Source organism: Salvelinus alpinus, chromosome 16 (assembly GCF_045679555.1).
Source record: "Salvelinus alpinus chromosome 16, SLU_Salpinus.1, whole genome shotgun sequence".
Classification (NCBI taxonomy): Eukaryota; Metazoa; Chordata; class Actinopteri; order Salmoniformes; family Salmonidae; genus Salvelinus; species Salvelinus alpinus.
The window spans coordinates 46,572,768-46,596,432 of record NC_092101.1 but is presented as its reverse complement, the minus strand read 5'-3'; the positions used below and the strand labels follow the sequence as shown (position 1 = coordinate 46,596,432).

General features: G+C 43.6%; 1 protein-coding gene across 1 annotated transcript; it reads left to right on the top strand.

Annotated features, from left to right (window-relative positions):
* The first annotated feature begins 18,236 nt into the window (after positions 1 to 18,236).
* On the top strand, positions 18,237 to 20,007 carry LOC139541596 (phospholipase A and acyltransferase 4-like). The gene is made up of 4 exons (XM_071346411.1): positions 18,237 to 18,407; positions 18,608 to 18,704; positions 19,423 to 19,700; positions 19,802 to 20,007. Exons 2-4 carry the CDS (start codon positions 18,608 to 18,610, stop codon positions 19,913 to 19,915), a joined length of 489 nt encoding a protein of 162 aa, XP_071202512.1. The 5' UTR covers positions 18,237 to 18,407; the 3' UTR covers positions 19,916 to 20,007.
* Positions 20,008 to 23,665: the final 3,658 nt, after the last annotated feature.

The window sequence follows — 23,665 nt, the reverse complement described above, 5'->3', positions numbered from 1 at the left end:
TGGACTGCAGGAAAAGGATCTATGGAGAATCCTCCCATACAGTTCATATTAATAATATATTCTTTTGTAACATATTAGCCCCGTTTTTACTTTTAGGGACAGATTGCGGGACCCAGATTAAATCTACTCCTGGATTTAAAAGCATTGCTAATGGATAATCTCAATTGAAAGGGGTTGTTAATTCAGAAGTAGGCATAATCTGAGTCTGTGAAACCTGCACTTTAATGTTCTGAACTAGTTCCTTGAATGGATACAATAAGATAGGAAACAATATGCTCTTTATCTACAGTAAACAAGGCAACGGTAAACAGGTCGTACCCCACGAATGATGCAGCGCCCCCCTTTGGGCCAATCAGTGGAATTTCTGTAAATTTACATTTGGCGGATCACTATTGCAAGATGCGTCATTCACCCAAGTTTCATCAAAATCAGGCCAGTGGTGTCTGCGATAACGCATGGGTGAACTAGACTCATATCCCTGAGCATATGTGTCAAATTGAATCACTCGGTGAGTCAAATAGATTGAGATATATAAACGTGTTTATAGCACCACCGTGTGGTTGTTCTGAATGTGCCTTCATATTTTGAGTCTTGACAGGGTTTGCAACATTTGTTCCATATTTTGTTACAATACGAATATCCTTGACTGATTTACATGCATTTGTGCCAGACCACGCCCACGTGAATGTTTATTGGTCAAATTGTTGTTTTAAGTACTAATCTGAAAAATAGTGCATCGAGAAAACTTTGTCCAGAGATGCACATATCAAGTTTAGTGCAGATCGGTTCTTCGGTGCCACAGAAGTAGCATTTTTAAGTATTTTGCGGAAAATTCATCATTGCGGACCAATTGTTCCTTGTGAGGAAAGGGAACTATGTACCGAATTTCATGACTTTAGGTCAAACGGGGTCAGGAGCGTGACCTTTCAAAGTTTGCATTTCAATCGCTTGTTATAGCGTTTACATAAGGGTGCAACTTTCAAAAAATCACAAAGCGCTGACGAAGGCCGTGTGGCCGATACGTAAAGCTTATTAAATATCGGTGATACTATCAAGAGCAGTGTGCGGTTTCCTTTTTCCTTCAATCGCTTGTTATAGCGTCGCCATTTGGCCAATCAGTATAATTTTGTAACTGCCAGATCTCTATAGCAAGACAGATCCATCATTCACTAAATCAGGCCAGTGCTGTCTGAGATATTGCGGGTGACGAAAGAATGTACGAACATACTTAAGGACGGAGACAGACCCACAGTCCCCTCCCCTATTTCATTGGGTCAATAAAGATGAAAAAAGCACCAAATCATGAAATACTTTTCCCAAAAGACCCTTTTCCAGTACACACTGACATCACCCACAGATGCGCGCAACTCTTGGCGGCAGTAAGAAAGCCATCGCCATCGGCGCTCATTCAATATAGCCTATACGTTTTTATTACTTATAAACAAAATAACTTTTTGCCGTTCTCATACACTTACAATGATGTTTTGATTCTTGCTTGAACAATCGCTAAGATTATATTTGGTTGTGATCTTTGCAAACTCACTATTTTCGGTGCAGCAGTTGTTTGCTAGAATGCTAAAGCTCATTGATATAGGCTGTAGCAAAAGCTAGCCAAAGAGCCATTTTACTGGTTGAAGTGTTGAAGTGTTTCTTTATGTATAATGCAGTTGATTTGCGATGAAACAAACATTATATTAAGCAGGACATTCATAAGAGCCTTAAAATCCTATTATAGTCCAATAGTAGTGTGAAATGCACTCATAAGCAACATGTAAATAGAGGCTTTATTTGCTGGCATTCTATAAGCACTCCCTTTGTTCTGACACCAACTTGTGTACATCGTCCTCGTGTGGCAATGTTTACAAACACAAAAAGGGGTCTATTAACAGGTATTCAGACCACCAACAGAGGGCAGTAACAGTTTACCTTCTGATGTATGGGGCTGTAAGTCTTGAGTGAGATTTGGGATTAAAACCTAAAATGTTTGAACATTCTAGATAAGGCTTTTAAAGCATGTAAGCATGTTATATCTATGGAAATTTAGAAGATTACAAGCCTCAATGTCCTGAGAAGGCTTGAGAACTGGCTTGATTAGACTACAGATGATATCAAATAAAACTTTATTGGTCGCGTACACATATTTGCAGATGTTATCGCAGGTGCAGTGAAATGCTTTTGTTTCTAGCTTCAACAGTGCAGTAACACCTAGCAATAAAAACATGAGGTAGTCCTTCACTGTTGAGCTTTTTTAAGAACTACAAGGGCTGTGTTTCCCAACCTTTTTCGGTTACTGTGCCACCAACTCAATTTTGCTATCAAATCAAATGTATTTATATAGCCCTTCTTACATCAGCTGATATCTCAAAGTGCTGTATAGAAACCCAGCCTAAAACCCCAAACAGCAAGCAATGCACGTGTAGAAGCACGGTGGCTAGTAAATGTCAGTTGGCTTTTCATAGCCGATCATTGAGCGTATCTCTACCGCTCCTGCTGTCTCTAGAGAGTAGAAAACAGCAAGTCTGGGACAGGTAGCATGTTCGGTGAACAGGTCATGGTTCCATAGCCGCAGGCAGAACAGTTGAAACTGGAGCAGCAGCACGGCCAGGTACACTGGGGACAGCAAGGAGTCTTCAGGCCAGGTAGTCATGAGGCATGGTCCTAGGGCTCAGGTCCTCCGAGAGAGAAAGAAAGAGAGAAAGAAAGAGAGATTTAGAGAGAGCATACATAAATTCACACAGGACACCGGATAAGGCAGGAGAAGTACTCCAGATATAACAGACTGACTCTAGCCCCCCGACACAAACTACTGCAGCATAAATACTGGAGGCTGAGACAGGAGGGGTCAGGAGACACTGTGGCCCCATCCGATGATACCCCCGGACAGGAACAAACAAGCAGGATATAACCCCACCCACTTTGCCAAAGCACAGCCCCTGTTGCGCCTTACGGTCAGATGCCGAGCAGTTGCCATACCAGGAGGTGATGCAACCGTTCAGGATGCTCTTGATGGTGCAGCTGTAGAACCTTTTGAGGATCTGGGGACCCATGCCAAATCTTTTCAGTCTCCTGAGGGGGAAAAGGTTTTGTCGTGCCCTCTTCACGACTGTCCTGGTATGTTTGGACCATGGTAGTTCGTTGGTGATGTGGACACCAAGGAACTTGAAACTCTCGACCCTACAGCCCCGTCGATGTTAATGGGGGCCTGTTCGGCCCGCCTTTTCCTGTAGTCCACGATCAGCTCCTTTGTCTTGCTCACATTGAGGGAAAGGTTGCTGTCCTGGCACCACACTGCCAATTCTGACCTCCTCCCCATTTTGCAAGGAAGTAAAGTTAGTTGGCGAAACACCATGATATTTACCTATTGGTCAAGAACTTTGAATTTACCAAGCCAAGAACTAATAAACATTTGCTGAGGAGTGCACACCGCTTGAGCTAGCTAACATGCTAGCTAACATGCTAGCTAACAAATGCTTTGGTGCTTGTGCACGGCATCGTCTGCAATTTAGCATTTAGTGCGGCAATTTTGTTTTATGCGAGAAAAAAGTAATTTTTTTTGCATCATAACAGACTTTTTAAAAACTGTTTTTCATTACATATTTAAGAGCTAATGATTATACACCTACTCCTATGAGATTGGTGCTTTCATGCAGTTTAACAGTTTGCCATGGCTGCCTCCATGTTTTAAAACTTGGTGCAAAGGTGACATACACACTTATTGAAATGGGATGTGGAGTTCATTTTAGCATTTGAACAGTGTTACTTTATATTATGGGTGTCCATTTATCAATAAATAAAAAATTATTTGACAAAAATAAAAATCATTCAACGTATGTGCATATGAGTGGATGCGTGCATAAATCAATAGATAATTAAATCAAACATTTCATAACGGAAAAAATGATTTCATGAACAAAATGTATATTTACAGGTCCATGATGTTTGCCTACTGCATTTGTGCTGCTTTGTCTACCAATTAAAATGCTTTATAGTGTTAGTGAGTACTGTTATCAGAGGTTGTTTTAATACCCCAAAGAAATGTACTCTGAATGTCAGTCTTATGATGCTTCTGTTCTCTATTATTCAGTGTTGTGTGAATGTGGAAATGTATGGGGTGTTCAGAATTGGTGTCAAGTAGGTCCCAACTTTTGCAACATTATAAGTTAAAGACCCACATTACAGCCATACTGTCCGTTACCCATGTACATACATTGACTGTCCATGCGCATTTAAGACCTGGAATGCCTTAATTGTGCACCAAAGTCAAGTCCACTCAACAGAGGTTACTAAACATCTCACAGACGTGGCAATATTCAGTTGTCATCTGTGTGCTTGTAATGATTTAGCTTCAGAAAATGATTATTTTGTAAACATCAACAGCCGTCTCAAGAGTAATGAAACTATTACTTGTACGTTTGTAGGTTGTAATTTTCAGACAAACATTAATGGTACCTTTTAAATCTCACAAAAATCGCAAACATTGCTCTCACACATGGTTGGATTTTAAATCTGGAGTTATCACGACTACTAGAGTATCTTCACCATCAGCGGATGAATCACATGCAAATAGTCAGGAAGAAGAGTTTGTTGATGATGCCAATGCTTCTTCTGATTTGCATTGTACAGCTGAAGGCTTAGCAACTATTATGGAGGAAAGATTTGCAGCTTCTCTACTGAAATTAGAGCATTTGGCCAAGCTCGGCTATTAATGAGGGAGCTCCATCATTTGATTTGTTACGCACCTGTCCCTTTATCTAGTGGCTTTGTTGGTGGCATCTTTCATCAACGTAATCTCCAAGTGGATGAATCGGCCATTAAAGAAATTGCTGTTGCAGTTTTGTTCTTGTAATCCTGTGCTAAAGTCTATTGAAAAAGGTGGTTGTCTTAGCACTGCTTATCAGCGTAAGCAGTATTACAAGGAGCACTTCAGTGTTGTGGAGCCCCCTTGTACCTGAAGATGAGCCAGCATGGGTTGTACTTATGGACCTGAAAGACATGATTGAGCTTGTTGTTGCCCCTGTGCATAGTGATGACTCTATTTCTTATGTAGAAAGCAAAATAATTGAGCACAGGCATCGATACAAAGAGTTGTTCCCTGGCGTTAGGCTTCTACAGAAGCATCATTATCTGGAACACTACCCCCAGATGATCAGGATCTTTGGTCCTCTTGTAAGGCTATGGACAATGCGGCTTGAGGCCAAACATGACCTCAAGTTATCAGACACACAAGGTGCTTCACAAATGTCTCTTTCATTAGCCTCCAAGCATCAGATAATTGCTTACCAGTTGAGCTCTCTGTATCTTAGCAAGTCTGAACTGGAGGTCTAAACTGTCTCCACTCTCCCAGGGGATTTAATCAAAAATGAAATAGCTGAAGCCATTAGACAGAAGTACCCTGACACACCTTGGGGTTCATCTTTCCCAGTGTGTGACATAGTCCTGCTCCCACAAGAGATGTCCCTCTAGTGGCACTAAGTGAACTGGCAAACAGTTATCCAATGGTTGAATACGTCATTGGATCAGTCCGCATGATGACTTTGAAATGGCATAGCCATTAAGAGGTTAAGAATGTTTATCACATACTGGTTGAATATAACTTAATATGCATGCCTGCCTAATCAATAGAAATTTGATATGAAAACTATTTCTTACAACTTTCAAAAATAATTAACATTTTATGGGCCATGAAGAATAATTCTTGACTGTCTTTCTTGTCTGTCTTCTATGCAGACTAAGAGGCAAGATGATGTCAACTCCTGCAATCATGAAGATCATCCTGATTGATGGCAGCTGCCAGAGATTGACCTTCCCTTGTGGACTACCTGACTCTGTGACTGACCTTCCCTTGTGGACTACCTGATTCTGTGACTGACCTTCCCTTGTGGACTACCTGATTCTGTGACTGACCTTCCCTTGTGGACTACCTGACTCTGTGACTGACTGTTACGAATCCCTTTGGCCCGACAGTCTAGGGGGGATGGTAATGGGACCCGTAACATAACTTATGCAAATTATAATAGTGAAAACATAACAGTGAAAAACAAAATAACCACGACTACAGAACTACCGTCAAACTCTCAAAGTTTATTTATAAAACACACGGTAATGGAGGGAGCAGGAAAAGGGGCTGAGCTGGACCCAAGGAAAGAAATAATAAATATTTACAAACACCCCTAAGCTAGACTAGCCTACTTCACCAACAGCTAACTAACTAACCAATATATACAGGGGGTGGTCCGCACAGTTCTAACTAATGTTTTTAACAAAGTTTCCTACGGGTAATGTATGCCCAAGGGCGTCTTATCTTGGTTACCCCCTTTTCCTACCATCAAACAAACACTCAAACAATACTCACAGGTGGGGACAAAGTGACATGTAGATGCAAAACAAACAAGAGATCTACAGACAGAAGGCATTGACAGAGAGATTGAGCTGGTGAGAAAACAATTGACAGGGGTTGTAAACCAAGGGAAAGGGACTGTGATTGGGTAAGGGAAAAGGAGCAGGAGTCTTCCGATTAGCGACTGATTGATGACTGATTTGGGAATGATGATTGTCATCTGTGAGTAGGGGAGAAGGAGAGAAAAGAAACACAGGATACACACAGAACACTTGTATCCGTAACACTGACCTTCCCTTGTGGACTACCTGATTCTGTGACTGACCTTCCCTTGTGGACTACCTGATTCTGTGACTGAACTTCCCTTGTGGACTACCTGATTCTGTGACTGACCTTCCCTTGTGGACTACCTGACTCTGTGACTGACCTTCCCTTGTGGACTACCTGACTCTGTGACTGACCTTCCCTTGTGGACTACCTGATTCTGTGACTGACCTTCCCTTGTGGACTACCTGATTCTGTGACTGACCTTCCCTTGTGGACTACCTGATTCTGTGATTGACCTTTTGAACGATGTACAAAAGCAGTGTGGACTTCACGGCAACTTCAGACTTCAGTTCATGAATCCTATTTTTGGAACTGAGTTCTTATAACCTGACCTCAATGGCAGAAGTAGAGGACAAAGGTACACTTAAAGCTACTGACATGTCAGAGACCCCCACAATTCACTGTGCTGAAACCTCCAGCAGTATCAACACCCCACTCCTGACAACCTCTGCCTTCAATCGTCCCCACATCGATGACTCGTCAAAACTATCCATTGGCTCAGTTGACACTGATATACTGTCTTCTCCAGAGTCTACTAGTTCATTGTCTTCTTGGCCTACTTTGTTCTGTGTGCCTCAATTCTCCTATGATGCTGAGCCTAAACTTCAGCAGGCCAATTCAGCTTACCTTGAAAGTGGCACTCTACTTGCTCCAGAGCCTAAGTTGAAGTCAGACATACTCGACAGCTTGTTGAAAGAAATTGTTCAGTATAAAGTTAATGATGGAGAGATGGAACAGGTTGCACAGAGTCTAATCAAGAAGCATCCATGTTGTGCCTGAGAAGTGTTCCTTCACTGGATGTGGCGGATGGGAAAACCAGTTTGAAATATTAAACTGGTAAACTACCGATCTCGCCTGAGAAGACTGGGATGTCCAGAGGTGACGATAAACTCCTTGATGCACAAACCTGCAGGGAAGTCAAGTGCAGCCTATGGTGTTAAAAAGACAAAGAGAACAGAAGTGAACTTTTGCCCCACATATCCCTCAGGAGAAACAGAAGAGAGCCTCGAGGACATGCGGAAAGCTTTTACTGTCCGACGTGAAGAAAAGGAACAGAGACAGTGAAGTTCAAAATGGAGAAGACGTTTGCATACAGGAGACATGAAGTTGTCCGTGACGCACCCATGGTAGAGGACTTCATGGCAAGATGGCCTGCGTTCTTTGAAGTCACTGAGGTTAAGTCAGCCATGCTTGTCTTATTGTTTATCTATTGTTTATGTTATCTGGGATTTATTGGTGAAGGTAGAAGATTATTTTCCCTCAGCTTGCCACATAAGTATTATTCAGAGTTATCACCACGTGTAGCTGCCTAGTTATTTCTCTCCCTACAGAGAACCCTCTAGTTTACTGCTTGTGTAATCATCTCCAGTCTATTTTCCTTTCTGCAGTTTTTAATTTAAGTTGTTTAATTACTATTTTCAGGTCAACGCTGAGATTAAGAGAAGAAGTAAACTGAAAAAGTATAATTGTGTTTATCTAACATGTTTTATTCATGTGGAACCGATGTACACATTTGAATTCAGTATATTCAAAGCACAATTATTTTTTTAGTGATTAGACAACTTTGCAGTATTGTATTTTTTGGGGTGTTATTTCGTACATTATTTCCTCAGAACGTTTCCATGTGTGTTTTTTTTATTTGTATTGCTAGGTTTTACTGCACTGTTGAAGCTAGAGACAAAAGCATTTCGCAGCACCAGTGATGAGAAAAGATAAGAAACCCGCACACTGATCCAGCCAGCATCACTGCTCCAGCCAGCATCACTGCTCCTTATAACGCTTTAGGTATCGTTGTCACGTTCTGACCTTAGTTCCTTTTTTATGTCTCTATTTTGTTTGGTCAGGGCGTGAGTTGGGGTGGGCATAATATGTGTTGTTCTATGTTTTGTATTTCTATGTTTTGGCCGGGTAGGGTTCCCAATCAGAGGCAGCTGTCAATCGTTGTCTCTGATTGAGAACCCTACTTAGGTAGCCTGTTCCCACCTGTGTTTGTGGGTAGTTGTTTTCTGTTTTGTGTATGTTACCTGACAGAACTGTTTCGTTTTCGTTCTTCCTCGTTATTTTGTTTAGTGTTCAGTTTTGATTAAATTTATATCATGAACACTTACCACGCTGCGTTTTGGTCCGATCCTTCATATTCATCATCAGACGAAGACGAAGTTCGTTACAATCGTCCTCAAGGCCTTCGTCAGAGCTTTGGTGAGCGTTTTATAGTTTGTATCCTTATGTAGACATTGCTCCACCCACATCCGTTAAATGAATCAAATGGGGTTGGAGTCGAGGGGAAATTATATTTCCGAATATAACAATGTGCATTTCACAAGTATTCCAACACACTGTGTACATAAAATCATTGGGTACAGTGCAAGAAAATACATCAGAGTAGTCTGAAGTGGAGGCATTAATTCATGTTGACATTTACAACATAACAAGCATGGGCATTTCATCAAGACCTTTGGGGAATAATGTCTGGAGGGTTGAAACCCCAAAACATTCTCTTTTGGTCAGAGTATTATTTATATCACCTCCCCTGTCTGATATCTTAACTTTCTCTATGCCACAAAATCTAAAGGTAGAAATGTCATTAAAATGTACAGTGACTGGATAATCCCTGTCGTTTCTCCTGATTGAACTTTTATGTTCCCTAATTCTCTGAGCAAAAGAGAGCCCACATGGACATTTAATCATGTACTGTAGATAATATGGGTGACGGACACATACAACACAGAGTTACACATGAAACAAACAAAACATACAGTCAATAATACAGTAGAAAACAAAAAGTCTATATACAGTGAGTGCAGATGAGGAAAGGTAAGGGAGTTAAGGCAATAAATATAGTGACTTTCTGCCTCCACAATTCCCCCTTTGACACTATAGAAACCATAAGCATCACCATATATGATATATCTGAGCTGTTGTCAGACAGAACTTAAAACCTTCTGGTTTCTGTAAAATTGGCATTTTACATAGAATGTGGCTCCTGAAAGGTAACTTAATAACAATCTGGGGAAAAGGGAGGTTTTTAGGGATCAGAATAATTTATATGACAGTTACAATCATCTCCAATAAGGCAATTTGGATCCCCTATAAAGGGTGACACAGTGACGAGATGTGTCAGGTCATTCAGGTTTACTTCTGTGGTCACATGACCATCTGGTGGAGGGAAGATACTTCTGTTTCACACAATCTCCTTACTGTTAAAGGAATTTAATTCCTATATCAACCAATTCAATTAAACACTCTGCCCATACATAAGAATTTGTAAGATACTTATCAGCATTAAATGGACAGAAACCAGTCTCAAAATCAATCAATCAATAGCGTTTATTCTGGAGAGTACTGATGATAGTAAAATTTACATCAGGTTATATAACAAAACTGACATAGGTTTTAAAATGTCCTTCCTCCTTTCGAATACAATGGCAGTACAGTTAGCGTTCTCACATTACTGTCTGCCACCTGTTAACAATCTGCAACTGTCAAGTTGTCTAGGTGTTATAATTATTTCAGCTCTGCCCAAACTTGAAAACGGCTTGCTCAACCCGTGAAGGATGCAAAGGGACAACTCAATTCCTTTCCAGTGTTTTATTATGGTTTTGATGCCATTTGTTGAATATGTTGAAACAGTTGATTTGTTGAATAGAGTAGTTGAATGACAGAGGAATAAGGAATAGGTTGATAACCTTAAACAGAGAATAAACATGCATTATTTTACACTAAACAATCCATGACACAGCAACAAAGCATGGCTTTGAATAAAGTAAACGTTTAAACAATTTAATCTAGCACTTCTAGCAATTACTTCTGCAGTCAGAAAATATCCACAACAATTTGTAAGTCGCTCTGGATAAGAGCGTCTGCTAAATGACTTAAATGTAAATGTAAGTCACCACTCCTACCAGAGTTAAACATGTAAATTGTGCTAAGCACTGGATGCAACATAATAAATAATTCCAAACATTACATACCAGTTGCGTCTTTAGGGTTGAACAATGAGCTGTGTGTATGTTGAGGACCAAACATTTTATACCCATGCTTATCTGCCAGGTGCGCATGTAAAAGTAGTCCCTCCAGAAATGCTGGCTCAATTTTTTTAGTTCCACCTGTGTTTTTGGGTTATCTGCCCTCTTGAGGCCTGGAGTTCTTTAAAAGGAAGAGCTGCCATTGTGCTCATGTTTTGAGTGTTCTGTTTTGACGCAACACCTCCCACTTGACCTCCTGGTTCTTGAACCCAAGGAGGTCACACGAACCTCGATGTTGGGGCAGGTTCGATTTCAGCAATCAGGCTCTTCCTTCTTCAACAGGAAGTAAAACAATGATGCGTCTGACATCCCTATGAAGAACTGTAGCAGGTATTTTAGTTGAGAGTTTCTTTGACTTCTCTTGAGCAGGCTTCACAGTTGGGACTGGGTAGCTGGGAAAAGTTCTGACATGCACATCTCTGACAATGCCCTTCTTGTCAATGTTGACACTGATGACTCTGGCTAGTTTGTAGTGACCCCTCCAGGCATTTTGGTCAGCCAACCAGACAACATCTCCAACAGCCACATTCCTATGTGTTGTGTGCCATTTACTCCTCACGAATAGATTGGGCCCAGCTAACTGACTCCACTTCCTCCAGAACCGGTCAACTTCTGTTTGGATAGCTCTCAACCTTTTGTATGGGTAGCTTTCAAAATCAAAGCATCCAAGATCTCCTCTGGGTCCAATCCGTCCAAGCAGAAGGGAATTTGGGCTGATGTATTCTATGCAGTCCTCCCGGCTTTGAGTTCTTGCATCTATGGGCCTCTCATTGGCAAGGTTAGCAGCCGTGTAGAGAAATGTTTGAAACTCACTCCATGTGAAGAGTCCTTCTCCTCCCAGGTTGTGCAAAGCCCGCTTCACAGTACGAACAGCTGCTTCTGCAGCTCCATTCCTGTGAGGGGAGTCTGCTGGGTGGATTTTCCAGCTCCATTCTGTCCCATGCTTGGAAGCTTCATTTTCAAGCTCAGATTTACTTAGTTGATCCAAGAAGAGGTAGAGTTCTTTGAGGGCAGGTCTGGCACCCACAAAGTTCTTTCCAGGATCTGACCACAATTTCTTTGGGTGCCCTATTAGTGCCGTGAATCTTTGGTAAGCCAGTAGGAAGCCATCAGTCGACTGGTCACTGACAACATCAGTGTGTATAGCTCTGGATACCATGCAACAGAAGACAATACCCCACACCTTGAGCTTGGCTTTCTTTTTCACCTCGTCCTTGACTTCATACGGTCCAAATAAGTCCACTGTTGTGTACTCAAATGGTCTGGCTGGTGTTATCCGCTCGGATGGAAGGTCACTCAGGATCTGTTGGCACTTTCTGGCCCTGGCCTTTCTGCACACCACACAGTTGTCAACTCTCTTTTTAGCCAGCTTCCGGCCTTTTATCACCCAGGCTTTCTTCCTCACCCGGAGGAGTGTGCCTGCTATTTCTTCATGGTTTGCACCATGGGCCTCTTGAGCTAGGAGAGTGGATATCCATGCCTCATATGGTAGAATTGGTACGGCAGTTTCGTCCATCAAAGATCTGGAACCTTCCTCCACAAACTAAGAGCCCAGTCTCTTCATCTCTGTAAACAGCGAGTCTGTTGAGAGTGGTGTCTTGAAAGGTTATACCTTCTTGAGCTGCAAGGAACAAGTCTCTTAGTGCATCTTCACACTCCCCGACAGTGAGTACAGCTTGTTTGGCTCTGGACCTCCAGTTTGTTGAAAGAGCGTCCTCCCACTTTGGTTTATCTGAGGCTGAATTCTTGGTCAACATTTCTTTCCATCTCGTTGCGGCTCTCCAAACCCAGGCAATGACTCGGATCAGTCTGGTCAGACTGCTGAATTTCCTGATGTCAATCAGTATGGTTACCGCAGAGCCGGCTGGTGATCTTCGGATCCGAGTCTTGGATTCATCTGGGTTATTTTGCTGTGCATCACTCTGGTTTCTCTTGACCTGCGCTCTGGTCAGTGCTGCCGAGAAAGCTTTCCTTCGAAGTTTGTTTATGCCTTCCTTGGCATACGCGGCGATTTCTTTGGCTGACTTGTGGCCACTTTCACAGGTTGCCTCAGGAATGCTGGTCCATCCTGCCACATGTAATCTTCCTGGAGGTCTTCTGGGGCTGCCCCTCTTGTTATGTCAGCACTGTTCAGGCCTCCTGGGATCCACCACCAGTCTTCTACGGATGTGGATTTCTGGATCTCTCCAACTCTATTCGCAAAGAAAGTTTGATATCCATAGCTGTCTCTCTGGATTGCTCCCAACACAGTTTGACTGTCCAGTAGATGGAGCCATCGTTCAATTTCTATTCGACTGTGCTTTTCAACGTACTTTCGAAGTCGTGCTGCATAGACAGCACCGCAGATTTCAGCTTTTACTGGTTCTCCCTTTTGGTCCAATGGTGTGAGCTTTGCTTTGGATTCAACCAGTCTGACTTTGATGCCTTGCTGGGTCTCCCATCTTAAGTACACTACAGTTCCATAGCTCTTGTCACTTCCATCAGAGAATGTTATTCCCCAAGGTTTTCCAATCCAGTTGACTGGTGTGAGGCTTCTGTGAAAGGTGATTTGGCCAAGACGTGTGTATTCCTCAAAGAATTGGATGGCTTCTTCCCTCAAATTTTCAGACAAAGGTTTGTCCCAAGTGTCTCGGGTCAGAGTTTTGCCTCCAGCTTCCTGAAATGCCTTTCTGACAAGAATGGCGCCCTTTTGTTTGGCAGGTGTGACGAGGCCTATTGGGTCATACAGGCTAGCTACCTGGCTCAGCAGTTCTCTTCTCGTCAGTGGGTTTGGAGTTTTCCCTCACCTCTTCATCAAGGAGATTTTGGCCGACTCTCATTTTCCCTTTCCTCTTTGAGAAATTGATTGAAGTCATGAGGTACAGGTACAGTTTATCCTCCTCAAGGTATCCAACTCCAAGGGCTTTATTGTCTCCTTCCCTCATTTGGTTTGGGAGAATGAGTGCTGTGCTTGACAGCGCTCCTTGTTCTCCTGGTACGATCTCCTGCCACCCACTTTGATCTGACCAGACCCAGGGCTTGAGGACGAAGCCGCCTGCCTTCAGGATCTCTTCAACCCTTTTGGTGTTCTGGTCCAGCTTTTGCAAGTCATTATGGGAAGTCAGGATGTCATCGACATAGGTATCCTCTTCAAGGATCCTACGTTCCTCCTCCAGGTGAGCAAACATGGGCAGTTTGCCTGTCTCTCTCATAGCCAATTGCGCAATGCACCCTGCTGGTCGATCACCAATGTTGACTCTGGTGATCGCATACTCTTCACTCTCTTCCTCCTCAGTGTCTCTCCAGAGAAATCTGTGGAGGTGCATCTCCAGGTCTTCCAACCACACAGAATTGTACATTTTCTTAATGTCGCCGAGGGCAGCATGGACGCCTCTCCTGAACCTGAGTAGTACTGCTCGGATGGGATTGAGGACATCAGGCCCTTTCAGCAGAAGGTCATTCATGCTGACCCCTCTAAACTTCTGGCTGCTGTTCCATACCAGTCGCACAGGTGTTGTGAGAGAGTGCGGGTTTGCCGCCACCAAGTGGCTGACATACCATACTGGCCCCTTCCAGCTGGCAATGAGCTCTTTGGTGAGTTTCTTCGCTGCTCTTCTCTCCACCATTTCATGGACTTGAGCTGTGAGAGATTATTCTCCACTCTGGCTCCTTTTTGAGTTGCTTTTCTGTTCTCAAGAAGGTGGCTTCCACCCCACTCCTGTTGTCAGGAAGGGAACTTGGATCTTGAATCCAGGGGTATTTTGTGTCCCAGTGGGGTTCATCACTGTGAGCATCTGCTTTGATGTAGGTGAGGCCTTTCCTTATGATCTCCAGCTCTCTTTCCTCACTCAGAGTCATTTCCTTGCCTCCTGGTTGACAGTTGCCGCACCGGCATCCTCCACACTTTGGGTCGCAAGCTGCTCCAATGCTGTCCCATTTCCACCAATCCAAGAACTCTCTGCGAGCAACTGTGCCTTTGGTTTTAGCTGTGAACAGCTTAGCTATCTCTTGATACTTGACAGCGGTTGCTCTCATGGATCGAGCAAAGTGTGTTTCAGACCTGTGTGCGGCTATATCCACTTCTTCAAACAGATCTGGATGTGCTCCACCAACAGTCTTTCCTAGCGGGCCTTCCCACAAGACAAGGTCTCCAATCACCTTCACTCTTTGCGGAGCAAGTCTTCCTTCGCGGTGGCTTATCAGTAGCTCAATACTCTCCGGTCTACTCAGATCTCCTAGATTGACTTCTGGGAAGAACTTCTTGAGTTGCTCAGGTTTGATGACTCTGTGGATGTTGGCAATTTCATTCAAACCATAGCAGATAAGCTCATGAGTTCTTTCCGTGCCTATGGGCGTTTTGACCCTCACTCTGAGGAGATATCTTCTGGTTCTAACCTTCATGGCCATTCCTCCGACTCCATGAACGACTAAAGTGATGTTTTCACTTCGAAGATTTAATCTTCTGGCAGCTCTGTGAGTGATGTAGTTTGTGTCCGATGCCAAGTCGATCAGGGTTCCAATTTTTTGTCCTGCATTGGCAGTTACCTTGAGCAGCATTAGAATAACTGGCAATTCTTCTACTGCACTTGACTCAGTCACTCCCAGCTGATTATTTGACACAGTTTGTTTTCGCAGTGATGTTGGTGAATGCTTTCTTGCATTTCCCTGCCATCTCTGGGGAGAGCTTAGATACAAATTCCTCCTGCTCCTCTGTAAGCGTATACCTTCTCACATTGGATCGTCTTCTGTCTGAGTCACTCCTCTTGAAATCTCCATTCAGACAAAGAAAGAAATGATGGTCTTTCTTACAGTCTCTTTTCCTGCACAGGTAAGTGTCTTTGCATTCATCATCTTCTCCATGACAGACCAAGCACCTCTTGCAGGCCCCCAGCTTTTCTACAGCATCCAACTTTTCCACAGGCTTCAGTTCTTTGAAACACTTGCAAAAGAAGATCTTTTCTCTATGCTTTTCATCTCCACAGACAACACAGCCGCCTTTCCTTGTGGAACGTGTGGACGCATATTTTCTCTCCACACAAGCATATTTCTTTTCTGGCTTTTCACTCACTCCCAGCTGCTCTAATTTTTCAAGAATTTCCTCCTGTGTTTTCAGGAATTTAAGAAGGTTTTCAAAGTGATTGTCCGGCGTGACATTATTCCTCGGGTTAACCATGAAGACAAGCCAATCTCGCTTGATGTTGTCAGGTAACTTGCTTTCTATGGATTTGATCACTAGAGGGTTGTTGATGGCTCCTGTGCCTCCAAGCTCTGTGAGATCATCCAGTGCCTTCTCTATAGTTTGGATCATGTCTAACTTTCCTTGGCTGATTTCCTCTTAAAGCAGGAATTTTCTCCAGATCCTCAATTATCTCCAAGGCAATTGTAGACTTGTTTCCATACCTGTTCTCAAGCACCCTGAACATGTCCTCAGCAGTATTGTAAGTAGACAAACGGAGGTCTCTGCACATTCTCTCATCTACACTGTCAAGGAGTTGGATCTTCTTTACTTCGACTGAGCCTGTTGGTTCCCCCTGGTTCTGTAGACTCTCCCAGTCTCTCCGCCATCGATGGAAATTCCTTTTATACCCACTGAACCTGGGTAAACAGGTTGGTTTTATTCTCAGTGTCGGCTGTGGAGCTGGCACGGGCATCTGCGGCACTCTCCCTCTGTCTTTATCCTCTTCTGCAATTCTTTGCGCTTTGAGACATCCTGCCCTCCTTGCTTCAAGGTTGTTTCTGAATGCTTTCAGATCCTTTACTCTGGCTTCCAGCCGTTCTTTTTCTGCTACTGGAATCCACATCTCCCACTCTGCTAGGCTTGTGATTGCATCTTGGACTTGTGCCTTCGCACCATCCCACCGTAGCTCGAAGCCATCTCTATTTACAGCAATAACAGGTATTTGAGCAACTCCATCACAGGCGGTCTCAGCTTCTTTGATTGCAGACTTCACCTCGTCCTCCCTGTATCTAGGCCATAGGTTGGACTGGATCATCCCCCTGACCTCATCCAATCGTACTTCGCATTCTTGGAATGTCTTCTCAAGTTCAGTCTGCTGCTGCTTGCTCAGGTCAGCTTCTTCACCCTCATCGGTTTCAGCTTCAATGTCTGCCAGAAGTCCAGCCCTGTATTCATCATTTGTCTCACTGACCTTCCTTGCCTCCGACGTGAGCTTCTTGAACTCCTCTCGCAGTTCGCTCTTAGTCATGTGTTTTGCACCTCTGCTAAGAAAGTTTGCTTGCTTGGTAAAAGCACTCTTAGCCAAAGTTCTTTCTTGCTTCAGCTCCTTCACTTTTCCCAAGAGTTTCCTCCGCCATTTTGAGATGTAAGCCAATCCTCCTCTCTACGACGACACCTTTCCTGACTTCAGGCCGTTAATCCTTTTGTCTTCACTGCCACGCTGGTTATCAACTGTCAAGTTGTCTAGGTGTTATAATTATTTCAGCTCTGCCCAAACTTGAAAATGGCTTGCTCAACCCGTGAAGGATGCAAAGGGACAACTCAATTCCTTTCCAGTGTTTTATTATGGTTTTGATGCCATTTGTTGAATATGTTGAAACAGTTGATTTGTTGAATAGAGTAGTTGAATGACAGAGGAATAAGGAATAGGAATAGGTTGATAACCTTAAACAGAGAATAAACATGCATTATTTTACACTAAACAATGCATGACACAGCAACAAAGCATGGCTTTGAAGAAAGTAAACGTTTAAACAATTTAATCTAGCACTTCTAGCAATTACTTCTGCAGTCAGAAAATATATACAAAAATATCCACAACTATTTGTAAGTCGCTCTGGATAAGAGCGTCTGCTAAATGACTTAAATGTAAATGTAAGTCACCACTCCTACCAGAGTTAAACATGTAAATTGTGCTAAGCACTGGATGCAACATAATAAATAATTCCAAACATTACATACAGTTGCATCTTTAGGGTTGAACAATGAGCTGTGTGTATGTTGAGGACCAAACATTTTATACCCATGCTTATCTGCCAGGTGCGCATGTAAAAGTAGTCCCTCCAGAAATGCTGGCTCAATTTTTTTAGTTCCACCCGTGTTTTTGGGTCATCTGCCCTCTTGAGGCCTGGAGTTCTTTAAAAGGAAGAGCTGCCATTGTGCTCATGTTTTGAGTGTTCTGTTTTTTGACGCAACAGCAACCAACCAAAGGTCTCACCCCTCCCTGGGTAGAGACAGAATTTCCTGTAATGAACACATCATTCCAGCCTGTCTGAAGATAACTCTATTCTTTCTAACAAGGAACACATTATATTCAGCATTATGATTATAATAACATTCATTCATCCATACAGTAACATAGTAGTATCCTGTTTAGTTATAATTCATCCATACAGTAACATAGTAGTATTCTGTTTAGTTATAATTCTAAGTTAAATGTATACATATGTTAGTCATTATCCATAAAAATCCCGTAACACGTACCAACAGACTCAGTAACCCCATTGGAATCTCCCCCCCCCTATTCATTCTTTATTAAGTTGTTAAACATATTTCTATGTGGTGTGTCCTTTCTGAAGTAGTGATTATGTAGAAACGCATATATAGAGAAAGAAACATTCTATGTCAGAGGTAGAGCTAGTTGCAAGAACGCTCGGGTCTCAAAGAGTTAATTTGAATAACAGGATGTTGTTTATGGACCTTGTAATCTAAGGGAAACGTTTTTGTCATTAGACACAGCCCACAGTGAGACATTCACATATAAACCAGGAGTCCGACCACAGTAAGTACTGTTGCTGATCTTTGACTAATGCTAATTTATAATAATCAACAGGACCATAAAAGGTGTGAGTGGACATGTTTAACTATACTTGTGAGGACCAGCTTTAGGGTTAGGGGCTAGAGGAAATATGTTAGTAAAACAGGACTGTGTGTGTGGGGGTGTTACAAAATTACATGTCTTCTTACCCACCTTATTCTTAGATGGAGATTGGTGACATGATTAAGATAAACAGGGGTGCATACAAACACTGGGCTCTGTACATTGGAAATGGAGATGTCATCCATTTGGTAACTCCAGGTATGATGTTTATCTGGAAATGTATTTGTGGAAGCTTATATTAGCTTATAATTCCAGAATTGGGGCAGGGTGTAACCATTATCTGAAGTCAAATGTTAACAGCAGAGTACTGGTCCAATGCTCTAACCACTAGGCTACCTTCTGCCCCTAACAGCAGAGTACTTTCCCAATGCTCTAACCATTAGGCTACCTGCTGCCCCTAACAGCAGAGTACTGGCCCAATGCTCTAACCACTAGGTTACCTGCTGCCCCTAACAGCAGAGTACTGGCCCAATGCTCTAACCACTAGGCTACCTGCTGCCCCTAACAGCAGAGTACTGGCCCAATGCTCTAACCACTAGGTTACCTGCTGCCCCTAACAGCAGAGTACTGGCCCAATGCTCTAACCACTAGGCTACCTGCCCCCCCTAACAGCAGAGTACTGGCCCAATGCTCTAACCACTAGATTACCTGCTGCCCCTAACAGCAGAGTACTGGCCCAATGCTCTAACCACTAGGCTACCTGCCCCCCCTAACAGCAGAGTCCTGGCCCAATGCTCTAACCACTAGGCTACCTGCTGCTCCTAACAGCACAGTAAAACTGATATCTGAACATGGTTGATGGAGTCAGAACTTTATGAACGTATTCAATCAGCTACAGCATCTGCTGTGTTCTCTCAGTCTCTTTATTTCTCTCATCAGCAAAACACACAACTTTTTCTTTCCCCCTGCTTTGTAGATGGGCCTTCAAGAGTAGCTTTCTGCAGTGTTAGCTCATCCAGCGGCAGTCTTTCCTGTAAAGGCACGATTACAATAGAGATGTTAAAGGATGTGGCAGCAGGGAATCCTTACGAAATCCACAACTACTTGGATGACGAGTTCAAACCAAGGCCGACTGACGTCATTATGGGGGATGTGGACATAATGAGAGGCCACACAATAGAATATGGCCTCCTTGGAAACAACTGCGAGCATTTTGTTACTTTCCTCCGTTATGGCAAATCAGAGTCCAAACAGGTAGCCATGACAGTATAATTGAGAGAATATTCTAATGAATGCTTTGCTTGATGAGATGCACTCCATATTCATTTGTTTTCTGCTTGTCTTTTTCCTTACAGGCAGATGACTTCATGAAGAATTTGTTCATTGGTTCTGGCCTGCTTGGTGGAGTGGCTGTGGTTGCCGCTGTTGCATTTGCTGCCGCTGCTGCAGCAATCAAAGTTATTAAATAGGTACCTTGGATCTTTCATGAGTCCATGGAGAATGTCAGTAATGCAAAATGTTGTTTCTAGCCTAATGAATAAAGGACCATCTCAAAGACCAATGTGGTTGTGTGGTCATTTTTCCTTCAAATCAAACAGAAAATTAAATTAAGATACCAGTGTTTATAACAGAGGTGTGGACTCGAGTCACATGACTTGGACTCAAGTCAGACTCGAGTCACAAAAAAGATGACTTACAACTCAACTTTGAATTTAATACCAATGACTCGTGGCTTAACTTGGACTTGAGCCTTTTGACTCGAACTGACTTGATACCCTCCCCAAGCCCAAATATTAAAAATGATGCTATTTAAAAAAGTGTGCAGCGCATCGACTCTTCATTGAACGGATTACAGTTTGAATCAGACAGCAGTCAATCAAATTGTGGCAGCTGAGGAAAAAGTTGCGCGTGGCAGTGCAGAGGAACATCGGTGGGTGAATTCAGATAGAGCCCTTGGAAAGATGATACCCAAAATTATTATTTTCGAATATAAAGACTACGCTGTAGTCGACAAACAAACGTATAGCAGCTTGGAAAACATGCGGGAAGAAAATTACAGACGGAGGCGCAACAACTTGCAACTTTGTTGGACATTTGAAGCTGCACAAAGAACGGTAAGTCGTGGCTAATATAGCCGACAGCTATATATAACTTTGCTAGTGTAGCATGTAGGTTAACGTAACGTTAAATAAATGAGCCTCCACACAGTCAGTCAGTGTGGGAACGTGATCATTGCACCAAAGATTGAGCTACAACTGGCTAGGCAGTTGTTAGCCTAAATCCTGCCTGATGTTACTACGGTTCCTAAAACCATTGACATATGTTAGCATACTGTTACCACACACAGAGAGGGTGTGCGGGTGTTAAGGTTGGGCGATTTTTTTACAAGCCTACATCGCCCGATTGCGATCCTCGATAGTCGATCCCTATGGGGGGGGGATATTTCTCATGACTACCCATGTATTTCCATGGAAATATAAAGTTTATTTGGAAAGTAATAAATATATATATTTGTAAAAGCATTCATGATTTGCGTAAATGTAATATACTAACTATTACTCTTGTTAAAAATTTGAAATGGTATTACATTTGGTAAAGAGCACATTATGACTCGCTCCAACTTCCGGGTTGGAGCGAGTAGTCGCATTCCGCTTCGCTCCACAGGTCGTATCACATTTCATTTCATTTCATTACAACGGTTTGATTTGTTTGATCTTAGCTAGCTACATAGCCGTCTTTGTATCAAAGATAATTGTGTAGTTTAGAGTAATTATCTAGGTTAGCTAGCCAGCTATTTTCGTCCTTCTAACGTAACGTAACATAGTCAACACTGCTAGCTAGCCAGCTAGCCAGCTAGCCACCGAATAGCAGCACTATAGAAACTATTACATTCAACGGAACAACAGCCAGCTAGCCAGCTAGCCACCGAATAGCAGCACTGTAGAAACTATTACATTCAACGGAACAACAGCCAGCTAGCCAGCTAGCCACCGAATAGCAGCACTGTAGAAACTATTACATTCAACGGAACAATGGAACGACTTGATTAGTGTAGTGTTAGCTAGCTACATAGTTGTCTTTGCTGTCTTTGTATCTAAGATAATTGTGTAGTTTAGAGTAATTATCGGTTAGATAGCCAGCTATTTTCGTCCGCCGCGCTGCCGTTCTCCTACCTAGTCAACACTGCTAGCTAGCCAACTTCTACCGAATAGCAGCACTGTAGAAACTATTACATTACAACGGAACGATTTGATTAGTGTAGTGTTAGCTAGCTACATAGTTGTCTTTGCTGTCCTTGTATCTAAGATAATTGTGTAGTTTAGAGTAATTATCTAGCCAGTTATCGAGGTTACCTAGCCAGCTATTGAGGTTACCTAGCCAGCTACACTTTCAAACAAAGTCAACAACGCAGCCACTGCTAGCTAGCCTACTTCAGCAGTACTGTATCATTTTAATCATTTTAGTCAATAAGATTTTTGCAACGTAAGCTTAACTTTCTGAACATTCGAGACGTGTAGTCCACTTGTCATTCCAATTTCCTTTGCATTAGCGTAGCCTCTTCTGTAGCCTGTCAACTATGTGTCTGTCTATCCCTGTTCTCTCCTCTCTGCACAGACCATACAAACGCTTCACACCGCGTGGCCGCGGCCACCCTAACCTGGTGGTCCCAGCGCGCACGACCCACGTGGAGTTCCAGGTCTCCGGCAGCCTCTGGAACTGCCGATCTGCGGCCAACAAGGCAGTTCATCTCAGCCTATGCTTCCCTCCAGTCCCTCGACTTCTTGGCACTGACGGAAACATGGATCACCACAGATAACACTGCTACTCCTACTGCTCTCTCCTCGTCTGCCCACGTGTTCTCGCACACCCCGAGAGCTTCTGGTCAGCGGGGTGGTGGCACCGGGATCCTCATCTCTCCCAAGTGGTCATTCTCTCTTTCTCCCCTTACCCATCTGTCTATCGCCTCCTTTGAATTCCATGCTGTCACAGTTACCAGCCCTTTCAAGCTTAACATCCTTATCATTTATGGCCCTCCAGGTTCCCTTGGAGAGTTCATCAATGAGCTTGATGCCTTGATAAGCTCCTTTCCTGAGGACGGCTCACCTCTCACAGTTCTGGGTGACTTTAACCTCCCCACGTCTACCTTTGACTCATTCCTCTCTGCCTCCTTCTTTCCACTCCTCTCCTCTTTTGACCTCACCCTCTCACCTTCCCCCCCTACTCACAAGGCAGGGAATACGCTTGACCTCATCTTTACTAGATGCTGTTCTTCCACTAACCTCATTGCAACTCCCCTCCTAGTCTCCGACCACTACCTTGTATCCTTTTCCCTCTCGCTCTCATCCAACACTTCCCACACTGCCCCTACTCGGATGGTATCGCGCCGTCCCAACCTTCGCTCTCTCTCCCCCCCGCTACTCTCTCCTCTTCCATCCTATCATCTCTTCCCTCTGCTCAAACCTTCTCCAACCTATCTCCTGATTCTGCCTCCTCAACCCTTCTCTCCTCCCTTTCTGCATCCTTTGACTCTCTATGTCCCCTATCCTTCAGGCCGGCTCGGTCCTCCCCTCCTGCTCCGTGGCTCGACGACTCATTGCGAGCTCACAGAACAGGGCTCCGGGCAGCCGAGCGGAAATGGAGGAAAACTCGCCTCCCTGCGGACCTGGCATCCTTTCACTCCCTCCTCTCTACATTTTCCTCTTCTGTCTCTGCTGCTAAAGCCACTTTCTACCACTCTAAATTCTAAGCATCTGCCTCTAACCCTAGGAAGCTCTTTGCCACCTTCTCCTCCCTCCTGAATCCTTCTCCCCCCCCTCCTCCCTCTCTGCAGATGACTTCGTCAACCATTTTGAAAAGAAGGTAGACGACATCCGATCCTCGTTTGCTAAGTCAAACGACACCGCTGGTTCTGCTCACACTGCCCTACCCTGTGCTCTGACCTCTTTCTCCCCTCTCTCTCCAGATGAAATCTCGCGTCTTGTGACGGCCGGCCGCCCAACAACCTGCCCGCTTGACCCTATCCCCTCCTCTCTTCTCCAGACCATTTCCGGAGACCTTCTCCCTTACCTCACCTCGCTCATCAACTCATCCTTGACCGCTGGCTACGTCCCTTCCGTCTTCAAGAGAGCGAGAGTTGCACCCCTTCTGAAAAAACCTACACTCGATCCCTCCGATGTCAACAACTACAGACCAGTATCCCTTCTTTCTTTTCTCTCCAA